Source organism: Echinops telfairi, unplaced genomic scaffold (genome assembly GCF_000313985.2).
Source record: "Echinops telfairi isolate 266 unplaced genomic scaffold, ASM31398v2 ScPeMD7_23;HRSCAF=83, whole genome shotgun sequence".
Taxonomy (NCBI): domain Eukaryota; kingdom Metazoa; phylum Chordata; class Mammalia; order Afrosoricida; family Tenrecidae; genus Echinops; species Echinops telfairi.
The window spans coordinates 46,195,264-46,209,985 of record NW_022103920.1 but is presented as its reverse complement, the minus strand read 5'-3'; the positions used below and the strand labels follow the sequence as shown (position 1 = coordinate 46,209,985).

The window sequence follows — 14,722 nt, the reverse complement described above, 5'->3', positions numbered from 1 at the left end:
TAAGAATGATGAAGTCAACATATGTACTAAAGTGCTGGACACAGATGACGTATGTGCAGATTGTGATGAGTTGTATGAGCCCCTAATAAAATGATTATTAAAAAAAAAACAATGTGAAGCTTAAGGAAAACACTTCATACACTACAGCTCAACTCATTTTTATGTCACATATGATGCCATGCAATTCAATGTGACCCACCGGGATATGTTCTTTAAACTGCTATGGCAACCTAAGTTATGGAACTGTGACAGAAAAATTAAAACAAAGTGATCTTCAAATAACACAGGTTGCTAGAGACAATCATTTATCTTTAGAAACTAAATTTTGTCTTATTAAATCACAATAAGGCTGGTGCTTTGAAAATCAGAAGCAAAAATCAGTGCATTATTGGACTTCAACAGCTAATGTAATCTATAAATTAAAAACACACATAAGTAAATATGATCGTGAAAATGAAACTCAACTATGTGTGTGTACTATAAGAAAATAGCTAGATTACTGTATCCCCAAAGCCACAGGATCTATGAATGAACTAATGAACATATTCCTCAGGCTGACTTGAAATCCTGGGAAAAGAGAGGCTAGTGTGGGAGGGACATGGAATTGTGTCATTTCCTAACACGTGATAGAACTGTCATGAAAATAAGTGCAGATGTTAACTAGGTTTTGCGAATAGTTGGTGAGCTATTTAAAAGGTGAGCGGATGATATTTTAGAAAAAATGAATATGAATTCAGTTTGAATTTCAGGTGTCAGAAAAGCATGCACATGAGAGAATCACGCACGATCCAACAATCAGTGGGAAGAGCAAGCCTTGAGCTCTAGAAGAAATCACAGTTGAGGACAGAATCTCACATCCTGAGTTTTACGTAGGGCTGTGAAAGGAGAGAGCACGGAAGACTATAGGACTACAGACAGGACTGGTGAAACACTGAGAGATAAACAGAACAGGAGGAGGAAACAGGAATAGACAGAGAGGTAGAAGAGAACCCGCAGGAGTAGTCTGGACTCTTCTATAGGAAGCAATAGAAATTGAAACCGAGAGTACAAGGTGAAGCAAAAGGCAGCTGGTTGGTTAATAATGAGGGCATACAATGACGATTTTAAATTATAATCGATAAAGTGACATGTGAAAGAATTATGCACCCTCTGTTTTGTTCAAGGACTGAGATCAGGGATTCTGATTCTGTAAGTAAATTTCTTGATCACGTTGCGCTGTACCGAGGAGGGAAAGAACGAACAAGGACATCGTAGGTTCCTCTCAAACCCCTGTAGGTGTACAGCATGTATACATTCATTTGGGGACTCTGGTGGTGGTGTTTCCTATAAAATTGTCAGTTTGTAATAGAAAAGGATAAAAGTAACCTGAAAGATAGTCTCAAAAAGAACCGAACTGAGCCCCCTCATCTTTGGATAACTTCATTCTTGAAAAGAGAACTAGCCATAACAGAATTAAAAATAAATTAGGAGTTATAGTCTTAATAAGCAATAGAAATTTTTCTGAATGTGGTAACTTATGAGATAATGACTTTCCAAATGAAAACAAAAATCAACTGTGCAAAATTATTTTGGAGTTCAACTATACCTTTGAAACACTAACAAAATTGCTGTAATAACTGTAATTATATTTATCATACAAAACTTCCTGTCTTTGATTCCCTTTGATTCTCATTAAAGGCAATCTACTTGCTGATGGCCTGAGCATCAGAGTCCAGAGGCCTAAGTCTAGAATTAGACTCTGGCCCTTCAGTAGACCGCAAGGTTTTCATGTGTCAGTGGAACTACAAGACGGCTGATATCAGAGGGCTGGGTATAATTGACTCAACAGAAAAACTGATTAAAATTTTATTTAAAATGAAACCAATTCTTGAGACTTTCTTTGCCCCCAAACCCAGAAATAATGAGGTAAGGCTAGGCAACTTGGATCCATTAACTACATTAACTAAACCCTTCAACTATTCAGATTTAGAGAGCATATAAACCAGTCACACTTATTTCAGGCACAGAGCTCCCTTTGTTAAAACGAAATAATATTCAGAGCCCAATATGTAAAACAGATGAGAGTTGAGCTACTCTGCTTTAATGAGAGAACAGGTGGTAAAGAGGAGCAAGGTTCACAAAAGAAGTCATCCGTTTCCCTTAACTGCCGCCTTCTTTAGCAGCCTGGAGGGACTGCAAGAAACTAGACTAAATTCTGTGGTTTACAAATGGGGGAGAGTTTAGGTAAGTTAAGTGCCTTTTTCATGATCAAAGAGTTTATAATGCAAAAGCCAGGACAGTAGCTCAGGTCTCTTTTTTCATAGTAGTCAATAAAATTATAATACCACTACAAATATCATTAATAAAGAAAAATTTCCCAATAAAATCTTGGCCCACTCTCCTTTGAAGTAAGCTGCTTCATTATTTCCTCCATAATTTTTCTTCTCTCCCTTACAGTAGGATTCATGTTCCTTTTAAGAAATATGTAGCTTCGCCATCACTTGTTTACTTTCTGGTAAGTCTGTCTCTCCCATTACACAGTGCCTAGAAGCCATGCATCATTTAGTCTGCACTATACAATCCCTGGCATGGCCTCTGTTAATTGATGAAAAAATATTATTTTAAATATACAAAACTTGGAGTCATCAATGAAAATTATCTGCTTCTTCTACAAAACGAGTATATTATTTTCAGTTATTTCATTCATAATGTGATAAACTGTTTATAAAAAACCTTTTCTAATGCACTTGAATGCAGCTTGATAAATAATTCTCCTGAAAGTTAAGAATTACTAAGGCAAGAGATGGACATTAGTAAGTAAAATCTAGCTTAAAGGGACCATTCACTTAGAAATATGTGATTTCAAAAAGTCTCTACAGAATGTAAAATACCTGCATATTCTGGATAGCATATGGTAAGAGGGCTCTTTTTAATTTTTTCTTCAAAGAGATCCTTTTTGTTTAGGAAAAGTATGATAGAGGTGTCTGTAAACCATTTGTTGTTACATATGCTGTCGAACAGCTTCATGCTCTCATGCATTCGATTCTGTAAAAGAAAAAAGTACAACCAGCTTGTCATTAATAGCAATGGCCACGATAAATACTATGTCTAAAAAGTAGCAAGCATCCTAATAAAATTGAGTTTACTGATTTTAAAAATCAATGATATACCACATAAATATCTGCAATTTCAAAATAAATTTTGTTTGCTTTTAGGGAATGCAGGTATCTAATCGTTACTCATCCCTTTCTGCAATCAACTAGTACTGGCTGGGTGCCGGCCTACCATGTGCCATGCTCAAGCTTTCGAAATCTCCTTTCAGCACTTAACAATCTTGGGATGACCAATGTGAATACATATAAAAATGCATGGTTGTCATAGAGTTTACCTAACTTTACCTAAAAGTAAGCGTAGTATATTAAAGATTAATACTACATGTTTGGATCCAATTAGCCCCATAACCCTCCATGTAACGGTATATTGAGAAGCTCCTAGTTCCTGCCCTTCTGTGCCCGTGGTTTCAGGGTGAGCACTACTGCCTTTGATCCTGCCCAAATGAGCGAGGTGAACAATGGGGTAACCAAACCTACCACAGCGTAACTGTATATCACTAACTTTATAAATCAAGCTAACAACATTTCTCCTTGTCTTCCAAATTGCATTCCAATTAATTTAAAATGGCAACGTCTTAAATTATTCCTGAAAAGATTTCCCTCTGATTTAAGGTATGTTTACGCAAATCTGAAAATTACAGGGCAGTACCAAAGCACGCCATCTGTCAGAGCTGACAGAAGGAACAAGGAAACTGAGGCCGGCTCTCAGTCCTTTCCTGTTTCTCAGGATCCATCTGTGCTTCTCTGGCCTACATCCCTCTTAGCATGCAACAGAAAAGTTCCAGGAAAGAGCCGGAAGTGTCAACATCTTGGCCGGGGCTCCTGCGCCTTTGATTTCATACTCCATCCTTAAAAAACGGTTCTACTTGCCATTTCTTCATCCTCAGCTAGAACCAGGTCATAGTCACTAAGTGCTACACAGAAGATAATCGCCGTCACTCCTTCAAAGCAATGAATCCACTTCTTCCGCTCAGATCTCTGTCCTCCCACATCAAACATTCTGTAAGAGTCAAAACACTGAGTTGACATCACATGAACTGTGTTCAAAGGCTCTGCGCATTCCGGTAATGTCACCAAGAGAGCTCGAAAGAGCTGGGCGAATGTGGGATGAGAAGAAAAGGGAAAACGGAGAGACAGAGATACACACACAAATTGGTCTGGCGTCACAAGAAGGGTATAAAAAAGCCAGCTGTTGGGTTTTTGCTTTGTTTTATTTTTTTATTGGAGGAAACAATACACATGACTGGACTGCAAACTATGTGTAAACACTGAGAAATAATCACACCGCAACTAGGAAATGCAGAGATAATAGCGTCCATGCAATCTGCCAAAGTCATGGACATTGGCAGCAGAGCACATGGCCCCTCTTCCCACCGCAGAATGCTATTTTCTCTCAGAAGCAACGGGTGAGATTTTGATGTAAAGGAGAAGTCGCTGCAGGTGAGAAAACATGGGGCAAACAAGTCATATTCAGATGGAGCCTAAATAAAAGTAAAGCTTTAGTCTGGAGAAAAAGAAAGATGAAACAGGAAATTGGTAAGCTCTCTATTGAACGATCCTGAACAGAGTTATACACTCGGTGATTAGGCATTTTGCAATATGGGACCACTGTAGGTTAATGCACAGGGCAGCGGTCCATTCGAGATAATTTAATGGCTGTCTCTGTTTTTCTTACAAGAGCACAAAATTGAGTAAAAGTTGAAATTTGCAGACTATATTATGTAATCAAGAAATAACCACTTATATAACTGAAATAGCACTATACAAACTGGTGCACTTTTAAAGGCCCTATTTATCAAGAAAGTGCACTAATTAAAACAGTCCCTATTTAACTCTTGGGGAAAAAAAATTCCCTACAGAGTACCATTGTCCTATAAACCAAATCTGAGTACATTAACTAGTATTATTAATTTTATTGTCATTTAAGTGGCCTTCATTTTACTGCCTTAGCTAGTAAACTGTTCATTAAGTTTTAAGTATGCTATCAAAATAGGTAATATATTAAAAGGTCAGCTGGTAAAATAATGACCAAACAAGTCACACACACAAAAAAAAATTAAAATGGGTATTCATTTGTTCCATAGCTTATGACAATTCGAAAATAACTTTTTAAAAAATAACACATTTTGGTAACTTCTCTTCTCAAATATCACACATTAACCAGCCATGTTTTCCCTATTCTGCCTTTTTCTCCATAACATAGTATTATTATCTGATGTATTAAATCTATGTTTATTTCATTTCCTCCCTCCTAACCCAAGGCAGGGACTTGATTTCTATATGAGTCCCCGGGTGGAGCAAATAGCTTACTGACCAGTACTAACTGAAGCTACCCAGCTAGGCCTGGGAAATAAAGCCAGGTGATCTGTGTCCCCAAGGTCACAGCCTGTGGAGTGCCCCTCTTCTCCCTGCAGGGACCCATTCTGAGGTGAAATCAATCCGATGACAACTGACCTTGTTTTGTTTTTGTTCACTTTTTATTTACAACACTAGATGAATGAATGTGCCTAGAAAATATTTTAATGTACCCAGTTTCAAGCAAAATAGATTGCCTTTGATATTGCTGAAAATCACGATCTACCATTTATACTGTTAAATGTACAATAATCTTGCCTTGGTAATCAAGTAGTTCAACTGTGGAGGAAATGTCTTAAATTTATATTTTTATGAACTAAAATGAATGAGGCTCATTTATGTACTTGTCATAAACAAATACTCTGTAGTCTAATCTGGTTCATCAGAATCCATTTGGTAGGTGAAGCTGATGTTCTAATCCACAGTTGAGGGACAAAAATTATTAGAATGGGTCTACCGTATAAGACATGACAAAATAATAATAATTTATAAATTATCAGGGGTTTGTGAGGGAGAGGGGTGGGAGGGAGGGTAAAAATGAGGAGCTAATACCAAGGGCTCAAATAGAAAACAAATGTTTTGAGAACGATGAGGGCAACAAATGTACGAATGTGCTTGACACAATGGATATGTATGGATTGTGATAAGAATTGTACGAGACCCAAATAAAATGATTTAAAAAGAATTATACTGTTTAATAGTTTATTAGATGTTAGAGCGAGATAAAGAAAATAACCAGAACACTAATTTTACTATTGCTTCTATCTTCCCTGAAATACTAGATTAAAAGTATAGAACATTAGTCATTGTTTCACACATACATACATTAGAAATAGCTTACCTAGTTTAAATACTGTTGTTAAAACCTGCCTATATTATCTATATTAAAAAAAGAAAGAAAGAAAAATTACTATGCTTACCTTCTTAGAAATAGATGAAACTCTTGGCTAGCAGAAAATATGGAATACATTTGAATTTCCTTGGGATTCATTTGATTTACATAGGAAAGAAGATGTTAAAGCTACTGCAATATGCTGAGGTATCCTTAGACTGTCATCTAATATTATTTATGACAAAGACTGACGGGTACAAAGCTAATTGATCAAATATGGATTATCAACTCCCATAAAGAAATTATACCCTAACCAAAGATGTTGTACCCCAACCTATTATCCATTTATATACTTATTAAAAATATATAAGAAAACAAACAGCTGCCATCAAGTTGACTCCTACTCACCGCTTCTCCGCGTAGGGTTTCCAAGGCTCTATCTCTATGGGAACAACAAGCCTCATCCTTCTTCCCCAAAAGTGACTGGTTTGTTTGAACCCCCAACCCTGTGGTTAGCAGCCTGCCTGACCCACAGTGCCATCAAGGTTCTTGTCATACTTTTATAGAAAACATACATCTGTCATGTTACGATAATGATTATGTAAGTATACATGGAAAGAGGAGTTGCATTAACTACAGATATAGATTTAAAATCATGGTAAAATTAAAGTGTTTGTTCTTCACAAGATAACCCACATTGATACTGTCTACAAATGCCTTGTCAAGAGGTGAAATGTATGTTCTTAAATTATTATCACCCTATTGCCTCAGTTTGAGCTGTTAGTACTAAACACACACACACACACACACACACACACACACATTAAACTGGTAGTTTTATGTCAGCAGTTAAAAATCATACAAAGAATAAAATCACACAGAACTACAAAATATGAAACACAGCTTCATGTTCAATTATTCTAAATACATCTGTGCCCTAATTCATGTCAAGGTCACTTAACAAATAAAAAGAACAAAGCTGTAATTTGTGCAATGTAAGTTTGCAATGACAGTAATTTAATGGAATTCAGACCACAAAGAAGGCAGTTTATCTGAAGTGCCTGACAAACCTATGTTTCTCTTTATGCGAGCAGGAAAAAAGAAAAAAAAACAGAAATTCTACCCCACTCCAGGACCCCAAACAGACCAATGTAAGTCAACATCCTGGAAGGGTTATGGTGCAAGACGTTTACAGGAAACACTGGAATACTTGGATTGATGCTGAAATGATCATATTAGGAAACTGGCAAAGGACAAGACTGCAGTAGTCTGTATTAAGAATCTTAAAGCAGGTTTGTCCATTTACTTCACAGTGGAGTCTATATATTTCATCTTACCTCCTAATTGCAACTCCAGCCATGGTTAGAATAAGATATTACTAGAACAGAACAATAACTTAAATTTGCTTTAGGGCATGGTCTTTAAAAGAGGTAAACAAACAAGTGAAAAGCCCCATTTTAACACATATTGGCTTCAAAAAAACCCCAAACTTGCATTTCATGCATTGAATGGTCTTAATTATACAAATGAACATACACAGGTCTAACAAGATTGATGAGGTAAAACACAATAGGGGAGGAAATATTAGAGAACTAGATAATAATTATATGTTTCATCAGTGCTATACTGCACCCTGGATACATCACCCCTCTCCAACTGTCTTACAGGGGGGCTTTGGGCCTCCACTTTGTCAACATTCCTTCACATCAATTTGATTGCTTGTTTTTGAACTTCTAATACCTATTTCCATAAACACCTCACAATCACACAGGCTGGTATGCTTCTTGCATGTGGGCTTTGTTGCTTTCCTGCTAAATGGCCCCTTGTTTAACTTCAAGCCTTTAAGACCCCAGACAATATATTTTTTTTATAAGATCACTCAATACATGAGATCCAGGATAGGTACACCCTTCAGAAACAGTAATGGGAGTAAAAATTCCCTGAGGGTATGGGAAGAGAGGAGGAGGAAGGACAGGAAGGGGGAACCGATAGCAATGATGACTGTATAACCCCACTTCAGGGGAATGAATAACAGAACTGTAGGTGAACGAATACACTGGATATAGTAAGATAATGGCAAATAAAATAATAATAATAATATATAATATAATAATGATTCCTGGGGGTTAGGGTGGCAGTAGGAAGGAATAAAGGCAATCTAATATCAAAGAGTTCAAAAGAAAGAAAATGTTTTGAAATTGATGGTGTCAGCAATTGTACAGCTATGCTTGATCTAATTGAATTATGGATTGTTATAATATCTGTAAGGCTCCCAATAAAATGATTTAAAAAACAAACTAAATCAAAAGCAAGAGCAAAAAGATTATTTTGAATACTAAACTTTTAAATTATAATCATTTCATAGTTTCAAGGTACTATGACAATAATCTCCATCTAAGTTGTATCACTTCAAAAGTCCTATTTTAAATTTGTTCACTTGGTATTTCAGAAGCAGTGATCAGACTAAAAGATGATAAAGATGATGAGTGATTTTAATAATGGAAAATGGTAGCAGTGGGAAAAAAAGCAGTTTAGAAAACAGAGAACACAAGGAGAAGAAAAAAGTAGCCAATGCAAAGCTGTGTCATATAAGAAAGCAGAAAGTTACATGGTCAGATAAACAAATTACAATCTATAGCTCCATTTGGAAAAGTGAGAAATGCCTTTTTTTCTTTTTTAGTTTGAAGGGTTTTGGAAAGGAAAATATCCATGAAAATAACTGAAAGCAAATGTTAGTTTCTGGAAAATTCAATTACATCAATCACCCAGGTGGAAACACTTAGTGAGCAATGATAGTAACAAATGCATTTTACGTAAAATATTTATAGGGAAGAAATCAGAGATATAGCTGCATTTATTTAACTGTACTGCTCACAACTGGCAACAGGTAGTTTCTTTATATGGTTACCTCAGGACTAATTTTTTTTATCTTTGACTAGAATATTTTCTTAAAAATGCTATTACAACTGTGTGATATTTTATTTTACAATTTCAAAGCATTAGCCTTCACTGAGGAAGAGTATTTTTCAAAGTGGGCACTACTGCTGGAATAATCCAGCGGGGCTGCAAAAGCAGGTGTCTACTCTTTATCCGGGATTCTGGGCTGTACTACAAATTGTTATACTTACCAGGAATCGCTGACTATTTTTTCTTTTTCGGGAAAGTGAGCAGCAGATCAAATAAACGTAGGGTCCTAAGGTCTAATCTATGTTGGTATTAGATCTTTGTCGGATCGATTCTGACTGACAGGCACCCTATCTCAAGCTCAGTGAAGCTCTGTTCAATGCCGAGCTATCCTCCCAGTGTGGTTACGTTTGATCCCGTGTCACTCGGAAACACTGTGTCAATCCATTTCTCTGAGTGCCTTCCCGTTTTCACTGGCCATTGGACTTTCCCACGTATGACGCCCTTTCCCAGGAACAGGTTCCTCCGATATCATGTCCAAAGTGCAGGAGATACACTCTCGCCATCCTCCCTTTTAAGGAGCATGCTGGCGGTACTTTTTCTGACAGATTTGTTTGTTCTTCTTGCAATTTGTTGTATATTCGATATTGTTCCCTAACATAACTGAGATGCATCAACCCCCTCTCTAACTCACTTTCGTTGCCATCAAGTTGATTCCAACTCACTGTGACCTTATAGGACGAGGTAGAATATCCTGTGGGTGTCTGAGACTAATTCTTTACAGAAGTGGAAAGCCACATGTTTCTCCCATGTAGCAGCTGGTGGATTTGAACTGATGATCTTTTAAGTAGCTGTGGAACCAGTAACCACTATGCCTCCAGCATTCCTTTCTCTAGATATCCTAACTCACTGTTCAGCTTTCACATGTACATGAAGTGACAAAATAGTCTAACCCATATTGCATGTTAAAGCCAGATGTCAATTTTTAAAAATCATTAAGTAAAGCAATAAAGGAAAAATAATTTTAATAGAGATATGGTATATACCAAATAAAAATAAAAAATTTTAATAAACTTTGTATAGGTTAACAGTTTGCTGTTTTACTAGTTTTTCAAAAATATTGCATACACATATGCACATGCATGTGCATGCACACACACATTAAAAAAAACAAAAAACCAAACCTATTGCCATGGAGTTGATTTTGGCTCACAGTGACCCTGTGAGGTTTCTGAGATGACAGTACACCTTTATAAGGGCAGACAGACTCATCTTTCTCCCGCAGAGTGGCTGGTGGGTGGTCTGAACCAACACGAACCCACAGTGCCACCAGGGCTCCTGATACTTATAATTCTCTATTTCCTTTCTGCAGGGATGGTTCTGCAGATAAATATACAGTCTTGTAAAATGTGAAATTCTATAGTGAACCTGAAAACTTCAACCAGAATGTGGCAAAATAGAGTTAACAGATGATTTATCTAAGTCTTCACAATATTAGGAACATCACAACAGATAAACATGGAGTGTAAACATTATGAAAGCTTTTATAAAATACACATAGTAAAAAAAAAATACACATAGTAAGTATCTTTGTTAATCCAAATGAAGTTTTCTGCAGAGACAACGGGAGTTTGGTTCATTTGAGTCAACATTATACAGCTCTACAGGTACGGGATTGCATCTAAATGACTTAAATGCTTACAGCTGTACCTTTCTAAAAATGAACCTCAACCTAGTTGTATTACAATATATATACACAAATAGATATATATCCAAGAATATTATTTAATAATAAGCAAATTTTTATTGGCCTGGATGATATGATCTCTGATGGTTCTGTAAAGTAGGCACTGCCCTCAGTAGACTTTTTTTTCTGTGTCCCTTCTGATTGAAAGATAACAGGCACCAAGAAAATGCCACATTTAAGTAAATGCCAATTAAGGGGAGATAGCAGTTTTAAAAGGTTACCTCTGTAAACCCTTTCACTTAGCTTCAATATTCTAAAACATGGAATTATAATGAAGGAAAAGGGAAATATTTATTTTTAATCAGTACTTTACAAGATCTAGTTACCCTATAGGGTTATAAAATTTCTAAGAAAATGAGTAAGTTTGTCTCAGTAGAATACTTCATGATGTTAAATTACTTTAGTCATGTATATATTCTTACATGGGTTATATACCCCCTTTTCCATGATTTCATTGTTATGGTTTTAGCGAGAATAAAATGGAGATGGTGAACAATATATGTACAGTAGGATAACTAAGTGAAATACTTAGTAGAGAAAGTCAAGCTGACTGGTTCACTGTAAAATGTGGGGATCTTAGGTGCCTCTCATTTCTGAGAGATACAATTCACTATTTCTGTTAAGACTCTACTCAGTAAATAGCACACACATTTTACAGTGACTATTTGTCATTATGAGAGAGTGAAAACATCCATTTGTGATGAATAAGCATTTTATATGACATTTTTAAAAGGTGTTCTTTTTAATATGTTCATAAGTACTCACATATTCTATTAGTAAAGCTTTATCTCTTTACCTAAAAATGAATGACAATACTTGCCTAAAATAAGATTTTCCTTTAAAAATAAACTCCTCCATTTTTGTTCTTTAAACAAAACATTCTTTTGTCCAGCCTTCTCAATTTTAAAATTAATTTTCCAACTACAACATTTTTTGAAAAACTTTTATTACTATACTTGTTTCTAAAGCAGTGTATTTTAAACCTAAATTTGCAAGCCATCCATTTTGCAGTTACTCACTTGAAATGGAGATCTTTGAAGGTGAAATGGGTTTCAACAATCCCTGTGGTCTTCACTCTGGTTCGCAGAACATCCTGTTGAGTTGGGATATAATTTGGTTGTGCTATTCTGTCCAAGTCATTCAAATAGCTGAGAAGATAAAGAAAAAACAAATCAAAAGCATGCTAATAGCTAAGATGATCTGAACCAAATAAAACACATTTTGAAATATGTAATATTCTAATTTACTGTATATACTCAAGTATAAACCAAGTTTTTCAGCACATTTTTTATGCCTTTTCCCCCCCTGGCTCACTCCCCTTTTTATGCCGTTTTTGTGGTAAAATTAGGTGCCTCGGTGGATATTTGGGTTGGCTTATACTCGAGTATATATGGTAATACTTTTTAAATTTCTGTAATGATACAATACATTCCATTTAAACCTATACAAGTATTTTACAATTCTCCCAGCCTTTCCCCCCCTATGTTTTGTTTCTTAGAGATGATTGGTAACTTTTCTTTAGAAATAATAATTTAATAAATACTCATTGCAATACATTTTCTGCATTTAGAAGTGTCTTTAAGAGTTGTTTCTTAAAATTTTTATTAAACTCTTTTGCTCTAGATTTGTGCTGATGCTCCAAAATTCCTGTTGTGTGAGGATTAAAATAGCTTTTCATTTTTGAGCATATACCAGTGGAGCTTCCTGGCATCAAATTGATGCCAGTCTCTAAGGCCTGTCATTCTCTCTCAAGGGAAAAAAAAAAGGGTTTTAGAATTTCTAACCCTGCAGATCAGTCAAATGTGTAACCACAACACCATAAGGTCTCCTGTGTGTATAGTCAGGGATGTCAATAACAAATTGAAAGGTGGGATAAAGAGAGAAGCCCTAGGCTATCGTGCAGCCAAGGGCAGCAGAAAAACAGTACAGAGGCTGGGAGAGTCACGCCTTATTTCCACAGCCAACAGAATTATTTTTTTTCAAAGCTATGCATTAAATTTTTTTTTTTTACAAAAACAACTTTATCTCTTTCAAAGTACTCAAAGTACACTTAATACATTTGTCAAATCTGCGATTCCATTCTTGGAAACATTTTTCAAACTCATCAGTTTGGATGGTAGACAGCCCCTTCCTCATTCTTTTTTCTTCACCTCTTCTACATCAGAAAATCACTGATCTTTCATTTTCCTCTGCACTAGCAGAAACAAAAAGAAGTTGCATAGCGTGAGGTCAGGTGAATAAGGTGTGTGGCGCAAGAGAGGCATGCTGTGTTTTGCCCCAAACTGGCGCACTGAGATGGCTATGAGAACAGGTACATTGTTGTGGTAAGACCAGTCCCTCATCTGCCACAAATCAGGCTTTTTTTTGTCATACACTGTTATGCTAGGGTTTCTTAATACTGGTGGTGTACTTCTTCCATGTGGACTTTGTTGCTTCCCCGCTTGATGGACACTTGTTTGACCACACACCTTTAAAACAACAGACACTATATTTTTTAATAGCTGGGCACCATCAGCTTTCTTCACCACTTTTGTTTAAGCACCTATTTTGTCTTCAGTGATCGTGTTGGGTAGGTGAGTATTGTACAGTGCCACATTATTCGAACAAAGCACTTGTGTGCTTAGGTGAGGTTTTAGTAGAGACCAAAAGTCCATCTGTTTCCTGTTTTATTTAAAATATATGCACATGTATAGAAAAATAAATGTATAATGATATATATACATACTTATATATCTGTATTTAATCTATGCATATAAACTTTTGATATATCCTTCTTTCCTCTTTTTTTTCCCCTCCTACCCCACTATCATAGTTACCCAATGTTTACCTCTCAGTAATTCCTCTTAAGCACTTTTCAAATCATCAAACACATTCTTATCATTGTCCATTTTAAAACCCTTGCTCTTCCCTTGTCCCTGTCATTGTTGGCTTACCATTCCCTGCCCCTACTTCCTCCCCTCTTATGTCCCTCCACCCAACACCCCCCCACCCACCCCCAGCCCCACCCCGAACCATTGGTCCTGTTGCTCTCTCCATTGGGTTGCTTATCCTGACTGTCTGATATAGGTAGACATATCTATCCTCTTAAACTGTTTCATAGCCACATCAGCAATCAGAACAGAGTCTGGCAAACAAAAGGAGCCTAATAAATAACCATTTGTTGGAAACTAAAAACACTATCTAAACACTGAATTTCTTAATAAGAAATGTAAATGATGGATTAGCAACTAGAAACATTTTAAACTGTTAAGTTACATAGTGCTAAAAATACATAGGTAAAAGCTTGTTCCATTTTTGATTGTTTTTATTGCATAAAAAGAATGTTACTACTTTTGAGTTTTTTGCATTGACAATAACCAATATGCACTCTATCCATGTTTCATAACCTTATTCCTCACTGTAAGAAAATCTGAGTTAAATAGACAAATAGAAAAAACATAGGCCATTGAAAGTTTTCACTACTTCTCTTTAAAATAGAGCTATTTCGGTTGAAAATCTATTAATTGGTGATACAGGTATTTTTGGGGGGGGGGTTGCTTAACACTCATATAGTTTGAATGATGAGATGTCATTGAGTCAATTCCAACTAATCCCTAGTCAGTAGAAAAGAGTAGAACTGCCCCGTACTGCTTCCTAGGCTGAAATCTTAATAGGAGCAGACCACCAAGTCTTCTCTGCCATGGAGTCATTGGTGAGTGGCAAGCCTCAATCAGCAGCTTAACCAAGGGTTAAAAAACTAGGGTTTCTTAACACTCTAATAGGCTCTTAGAAACTGTACAATTCTATTGCCAA

The 14,722-nt window shown here is 36.2% G+C and overlaps 1 protein-coding gene across 1 annotated transcript in view; it reads right to left on the bottom strand.

The window, feature by feature from the left end:
* Positions 1–14,722, bottom strand: part of GNAI1 (G protein subunit alpha i1) — an 83,413-nt gene that overhangs the window by 5,014 nt on the left and 63,677 nt on the right. Inside the window, exons 5-7 of the mRNA XM_004702621.3 lie at positions 11,950–12,078; positions 3,963–4,092; positions 2,871–3,024 (exon numbers count right to left, since the gene is read on the bottom strand). Of these exons, the coding sequence (XP_004702678.1) occupies positions 2,871–3,024; positions 3,963–4,092; positions 11,950–12,078 (413 nt within the window). The remainder of the gene's footprint in view (positions 1–2,870; positions 3,025–3,962; positions 4,093–11,949; positions 12,079–14,722) is intronic.